The 7,513-nt window shown below is 42.9% G+C and overlaps 1 protein-coding gene across 1 annotated transcript in view; it reads right to left on the reverse strand.

Moving 5' to 3' along the window:
- Positions 1–2,546, reverse strand: part of PLB1 (phospholipase B1) — a 90,874-nt gene extending 88,328 nt beyond the window's left edge. Inside the window, exon 1 of the mRNA XM_069800333.1 lies at positions 2,497–2,546. Coding sequence (XP_069656434.1) covers positions 2,497–2,546 — 50 coding nt within the window. The remainder of the gene's footprint in view (positions 1–2,496) is intronic.
- Between the last annotated feature and the right edge of the window lie 4,967 nt (positions 2,547–7,513).

Here is a 7,513-nt window from a genome sequence, read left to right on the forward strand (position 1 = left end):
GAAAAAAAAGTACTTTCTCATTCATTAATAACTTGATTTGTTTCTTTGTTGTTCTTGTAAAGAATAGTTATTCCCCTGTTTCCACAAAATTTACTTTTTTGCATATGTCTGTATGTCTTCATCATCTACCTATCCATCCTTCTTCCAGGCTGAAGAGTCAGTCTATTTGATCTCATGTAGAAGTTGTTTCAGAAGTCTGAGCACTCTTCCCCTTTACACTACTCCTAGGTTTTTCCACATCTTTTCTGAGATGAAAAGTCTAGACAACTGTCAAGATGTGGGTGAACTGTGGACCTATACACAGCAGCAGAAATGTGTTTTCTATGCTGTTCTCTCCCTGACTCCTGAAATTGTTTGTCTCTCTTGACTGTTGCTAACACTGAGCTGATATCTTCAGACAGCTGTTATGTGACCAAGCAGTTCACTATAGTGCACACATAGCTAGTTTTTCCCCATATATATTACTTCTAAGTTTTAATTCTGAGCATCCTGAATAGTTTTGCATCAGCAAACTAGTGTGCCCTATTAACCAGATCACTTCTGAATACGTGGAGAGCCTACATCCCAATGCAGATCAATATGAGCCTCTGCAGGTTCACTCTCCCCTCTTCTTAAGGTTTGAAAGTTTGCAATCTGATTCTTCAGTCCCCAGCTTTTAACCAGGGGCCCACAAAGGTGCCTTCACCCTTATACTATGACATTTAGCTTCCTTTGGAATTCTTGCTCAAAAGATTCATGGAAACCCAAATACACCCCAGCTGAATAATCAATCCATGGGTATGTGCCCATTGTCATGGATTTTCTTCATCAATTCCACAGGGAAGTTCCCCTGTTATATCATGTTTACCCTGAGTCAGTTCACTCTGTTCTTTAGACTGCTCTCACCAATTTGCCTAGTGCAGAAGACAACCTCACTGCTTTTGTACAACTACCATTGCTGTTCCCCAGATCCTCCTAAAATGGATCCCATTAGAAAAAATGGTTTCACATTTGCCATCTTCCATTCCTGACACCAATACTAATTCAAGAAATAGTTTGCACCACAGTTAATACAATGGGCATGTTAGTATTTCTGCTTGGCTCACTCTCTTGGGTGTATATCATCTAATTCTGGCAGTTCTTTTACTATTTGTTATCAATTTGTTCAAGGATTTGACCATTCCCCGGCTTGTCCCCTGTGCTGAAAGGTTCCGAGGGCAAGGCCTTTTTTAAGCTCCTGTGCAGAGCACACCATATTAAAAATAAATTAATTTAGTTTTTCTGTTGGGCTTCAGCTTTCTTGTATACATCAGTCAGCCCTACAGACCCCCTGTTTCAGATGTATTTGAAAAAGGATTTATTAGTTTTTATTCCTTCAACAATGATTCATTGTTTCCCTTGGATTCATTTTTGGCTTGGCTGATTAAATTTTAACCTCTTTAGTTTTCTTAGTTTGCTTTGGATTTATGCTTTCCATAGGATAATTTTTTTTAACTCCTTCTGCTCCCAATACTATAGTTACTTAGTTACTCCCTCACTCTACCATTTAATTATTCTAGTTTGTATTTTTAATTTTCTTAACATCACACACACACACACAAAAGTAAAGTATTTTTCTGACAATTTTCCCAAAATTTGGGAGAAAGAGTCTACTCCTTCCTCCCTTGCTCTCATAGTTAACCTGTTTCAGCTAATAATTCTTACAGGCTGCTATCAATCAACGTTTTTTCCCAAATCACATTTTCACAGGAACTGCAGTCACCATACATCTTTTTCCCTAAATTAAAAAGCTCAAGTGTGATCATTTCTTCTGCTTTTAGCAACCAAAGCCTTCTAAGAGTTAGTTATTTATCAAAGCACCTTATAAACACCTGAATAGACTTATCCTCACAGCCTACTGTTAAGGTAAAGCACTATTACTATTGATCATTACTTTCTTACAGGCAGAGAGCTGAAGCACAGAGCCAAAAAGGCCAAAACATATACAGCATTTTTAGTCCTAGAGCACCTAAAAAACTGGCATCTGGCACCAAATGTGGACTTCACAGACCCAGTGTAGGGAACAAAGTCTCCCCCCTACCCTGAAATTTGCAGAAATCTGAACAACGATGCCCTGAGTGCCAGGATGCTGCCTAACCCATTCACACAATCTTCTATCACTGAAAAGAAGATGATCATAGATATGAATTCAGAGAAAGCCTCTGTCCCTTGCTTGAATTCCTGCACCATTTTGGGACAGATCTCACTGTTAGTCTAATTATTTGATGATGTTTTCCTCATCAGAAAGCCTTAGTGCCTGCCTAAGATGCAGTCCATCCCGAGAACACTGCAAACCAATGCAAGTATCTTTATCAAAGATGATCAAACATACCCAAAATTACATGCAAAAATCAGTTTTACTCACAGATTTTCTTCATCCTGCTTTTAAGACTCCTGCTATACACCCACCTTGCAACAACTAAAAATATAGGTTCCTAAATACTGTATAACTCAAATTTTCAAAGGGCCTTTTAAAACTTACCTTCTGAGGAGAGCAACCAAAGGAAGAGGCCTAACAATAGCTTCATGATAAGTGCCTCTATGAATTGATAATTCTGGAGCACTGTCTGTTAGACATCAAGGCTGTGAAGAAAGAAAATCCCTTCTTTTTCTTCCTTTATATTTTAACAAGTTGATAACTCAGCAGCCATAAAATTTATTAGCCTCTTTACCTTTGGAAAGCAAAGCAACAATGATAACTTATTTCAAAGACACGCGCAACCCCAGTTTATAAATTGCCCCACCCAAGGGTCAAAGGAGTACAGAAGTGGCACAGCTTTTCTCTTACTTGTTCAGAGACAGCTGGCCACTTTTTAGGGGGACTCTCAGCAAATATGAGGAGTAGCCTGTCTCTAACAGGCAGGGAAGGAGCCTCTGTTCCTGAGGCAGCAAGGGCAACCAAGCCCTATGTAACAGCCCACATCCACCCAAAGCGGAAGGTGGTCCTCTTCCTCTTGTCTCCTCCCCTGCCTCTGCTCCTTCCTTGCCTTCAACCAGCCTCATGTTGTGCCTGGCTCTCTTCCACCAGCTCCAGAACCACCAGCTCCTTCCACAAGCTGATTTGACTCACTGAAGCTCCAAAAACCTATGTTTGACTGGCTGCCAGAGGGTGTGAAGAACATCAGACACAGCACAGAAGAGCATGGGAGGGTCATGATCCAAGGAAGCCTCCGCCCAGAGCAGCAGCGACCTGTGGTGTAGGGCAGCACAGCTCTGCCTTGCGCATGAAACCCTGTTCTAAAGTGAGACAATGTAAGGGATGTGTCACCTCTCCTGTGTTACCTGAGTCCATAAAGTTCCTTGATAGTGAGAGAAGAAGCAGAGAGGGGCTGAGGGAAGTAACACAAACCCTTGAGTACCACCAGTCCTGGGAGCAGGCATATTAAAGACCTCCTCTAGAGCTTCAGCCCATGGGATGCAGGCAGTTCTCTTTCTGGCAAGTTTTCCTTTACTGGGGTATGCTTCACCTGTATCTGCCAAGACAGAGCACTGGTGGACAAGCAGGATCAGTAACTCTGCCCTCATTCTGTCCAGGTCTCCAAAACCCTTGCTACGACTATCACAGTAGCTTGGTCACTTCTGCAGATTCAAAAAGCATACAGAAATGCCAGTTAGACTGCAATACTATGTTCCCCAGCGAGACTCTGCTATACCTCAATTACAGTGTCAGCATCAAACCTCAAAGAGCAGTCTGCTGTCCTCGCACAAAACACCAGAGTGCCCTCTGGTCTCTTCCAAGCCCATTGACACACAGATAGAGCTCCTACATGAATAATGGCAGGCTGCTTAAGTAAATAGCTTTAAATGCTTAAATAAGCCACCGACACACCTGTCTCAGGCAGTCTAACCCATCCTCCAAAGAGCTGCTTATTTTGGCTTTCTGTTTTTTCATGACTGGAATTTTATATTCTTTGAAGGAACATGTTGGAGGTAGATTCTATGCCCACTTTTCAAAAAACAGAAATGTAATATTAATTCAGAACATGAACAGCTATTGTTCACAATGACATACAAGGAGGAATCTGCACAGACAGGGGAAAGTGTTCCCTCCACACCGAGTCTCCAACCTCGTCCTAGCACAAATGTACCATAGACCTCACCAATGCAAGGGGCTACTCACGTCAGACACAACAGCATGTTCAAGTCTAAGAGGAATGAGCTCATTCCACTTAGGCGTCTCGCAACCTGAAACACAGCTAAGACACCCAGACCCTTTTGACCAGTAAGGTAATGAAAACTTATAACCTTAGTCACTGTCAGGGCACCACACCAGCCAGCAGCTCCCCTACCTGGGCTGAGCTGAAATGGAGCTCCCAAGTACATGGGCAGGATGTGGGAGGTCCCAGGTGAGGCTGATCAGGGCCATTATCACCTGTCAGTCAAGGTGGCATTGCACAGCCTCAGCGTGGATGGGAGTTACCTTTGGTGTATTTTGTCATTATATACAAGGATTTGTGGCTGCTTCACTCCTCAACAGAAAGCTCTCATTATCAACAAGTCTGAGAAACAGACTTCTTAATGAGCTGAAGTGTTTAAAATCCCAGAAAGTGTCTTCTGAGGAAGACAGACACCAAGAAAAACATGGAAAGGAAGATACCATTAATTCATACATTTGCCATAAACCACAGCTCCAAGAGTAAGAGTTTAGCCTTTAGACACTGTGACATGCTCTAGAAGGGAAACAGCGTTAACTGCAAGTCTTGTAAATCTTCTGTAAGTGCTCCTTCCCACCACTCAAGCATCAAAATAGCTCCTGGATTGAATAGCAAATATCAAGTGGCAGCAAAGATCAAAGAAGACTGCAAAAGGGAGAAGAGAGAATTTTAGATGTAGGTGTCAGAGACAAATTAATGCTTTTGCATTACTGCAAGGACAAAGCTAGATGTAGCTACAGAAGGCATGGAGAGCTCCAGACCATGAGCTGATGGTATTTAGGAATACCCTAGGGAACTGAAGCCATGTAACTAATTACCTAATGATCAACACAGAACACCTTCCCTAAAGTGCCTGCTGCTGCTCAGGTAAGACAAGGAGCTAGCTGGACCTTATAGCTAACCTTGCCTGAATTCTATGAGTCTTCTTGTCACTGGCCCTGGATGGAGATGGCTCATAATACAACTAGTCCAGAAGAGCTTTGTGTGGGAGTTGGTGGTGAAGAGTAGAAGTTTTGTGCCTTGGTTATGTTCTCAAAGGACCTGTTTCACATGTCTAGGCCCAACAGTGCAAAACACCACAAAAAACAAAGTCAGGTCCCAGTTACAGCTTTGAAGTAAGCAACACCCAAACAGATACTCAAACATATGCACTAAAACATATTAGCCAAACTTCTTGGCCCATTACTACATTTTTAGGTGGCTTATAATATACCTAGAGCTTCACCTCTCATGCCTGGTATGGGAGCTATAGCTGGGAAAGCTGAGGATTTTAAAGTTTTTCCTTATCTTCTCACTTAAACAGAGCTCTTCCCTGCATTCCTTTTACTTAGACAGAATAAGGAAAATCAGAAACTCTGACAACCTATCTAGGTCCTCACCTATAGGACCAGTGTTTTAAAATACAAATAACAAATCTACAGCTGCACATGAAAAGAAAAAAACCCACAACCCTAAATAGACACAAAAAAACCATGGCACTTAACCACTTATAATTAAACCCAAGAGGTTTTACTAAGTTAGGGAAGTAGCTTGCTCAGCTGTTAAGAAGCAGAGGCCATATACCACAGGATAATGTAATGGCATCCACAAAACTATCATATTACACTGTCATAGCAGAGGACTTGTTGTGGAAATACAAAGCAGACTGATTCTCCATTTTATTTGAAGATACAGCCTGTCTGTGACTTGTCAGCGTTCAGCTAATCCTACTGCCTAGACAAGGCCTTAGATCTTGAATTTTATATTTAGGAAGCGTATCCTTGAATTGTTCCATCTACAAGACCCGCGTCCGTAATGGGTAGAACATGATAGTGCTGTGAAACCGTTAGGAGTTAATCATGCACAACAGTGAGACATTTCACATTTCCTCATGATGTTGTGCCATCTCACGTTGCTGGCAAATTTAGTGCATACTCTGGACTTAAACAGCAGATCTTCCTCCACAGGAGAGTTCAGGCATGCATCGTGAGGGTGAGGAGATGAAGTGAGGCCAAGAGCAGCCAGGGATATGAATCACAGGGCAGCAATTCTGCAGCAGCAGGCAGGAGAGCTGCAGAGCTTAAAGGAGGCTGCTACCACCTGCTGGAGAGAATGCAAATAGTCAAAGAAAAAGAAGGAACGTTAATTTAGCCATTTCGGGCAGGAGTTGGAAAGCACTGCTCTGTGTATGGTCAGGTTACTGAAAGTGGGCAAAAGGCCTTGTAATACTTTGCGCCCTCCCTAAAAAAACCCCAAGCTTCTGGAGTTGCAGACGAGGAGGATCTAAATTGTTTCTTAAATGGCTTTCAAAAAGAAATATCTGCAAAAACAAATGAAAATGCAAAGCCTCAAATACACATCTTTAAAGTAATTTTTTCTAAGCTCGGCACATGACTGAAGCACCGGACTCTTCACTTGTACATTTGGGATTGACAGAGCTGCTATAGAGACCTGAGCTGTGACGATAAATAAGTAAATAAACAAGGTCACCACTGAACATAACCATATTTTGGATGAGCTATGAAGCAGCAGCCTCCTGCAAACACCCAGCAGTAGCTGAAGGCAGCCATATTACAATGAAACCTCAGATCCAATGTTAATAAGTGAATGAAACTCAAAATTTCTTCCTTGTGCCTGCAGGAGAGCACAACCTTCCACACAGATTGATTGCTTGGCAAGGGCAGAAGCCCTTTAGCTACTGACCTTAGGCTGGCACCAAAGTAAAACACAAAGTCTGTCTCCACAGGCCATGCTTGGCACTGCTGGGAGGCTGTTGGTACCCCAGCCTGCCTTTGCAGGTTGTACAGCTAGCACAGATCCATCATGACCCATCACCTGTCACAAAAACATGGTGTACACTCACAGCAAGAGCTGTAACTACTTCTCACTGCCTTTTCTAGCAGTTTCCAGGCCTTTGATATAGGTGAGCTGCAGATTATGCCATAGGCTGAAATACCCCCTGCTCCACAGGGGCAGGAACCCCAGGACTGTGGGAAGGAAGGGGGGATCCTCCTGCTAGTCATTGCCTTTCTGTAGACCAGCTGAAGCCTGATAATGATGGCAAGCCAGCTGAAGGCTCTGAAGACCCAGAGAACAGCAGAAGTCACCATTCAAAGATCCTCTACTAAAGGCTCTTTACTGACTTTTCTGTAGCATGATGATTTGAGTCTGTAAGCAGCAAGAAGCTGGGGACCAGCTACTTCCCATGGCCTCATCTTCAACTGAACCCTCACTTATCACATCAGGAGATAATACTCATTTCTGGAGAGCCCTGTTTACAGCCACAGTCTTCTACCACAGCCTTGAGACAGCAGCACTGGCAGGAAGGCAGATAGCAAAGGGAAGCAGTCTGTCTGCCTCTG

This window comes from Haliaeetus albicilla, chromosome 13, assembly GCF_947461875.1.
Source record: "Haliaeetus albicilla chromosome 13, bHalAlb1.1, whole genome shotgun sequence".
Lineage (NCBI taxonomy): Eukaryota > Metazoa > Chordata > Aves > Accipitriformes > Accipitridae > Haliaeetus > Haliaeetus albicilla.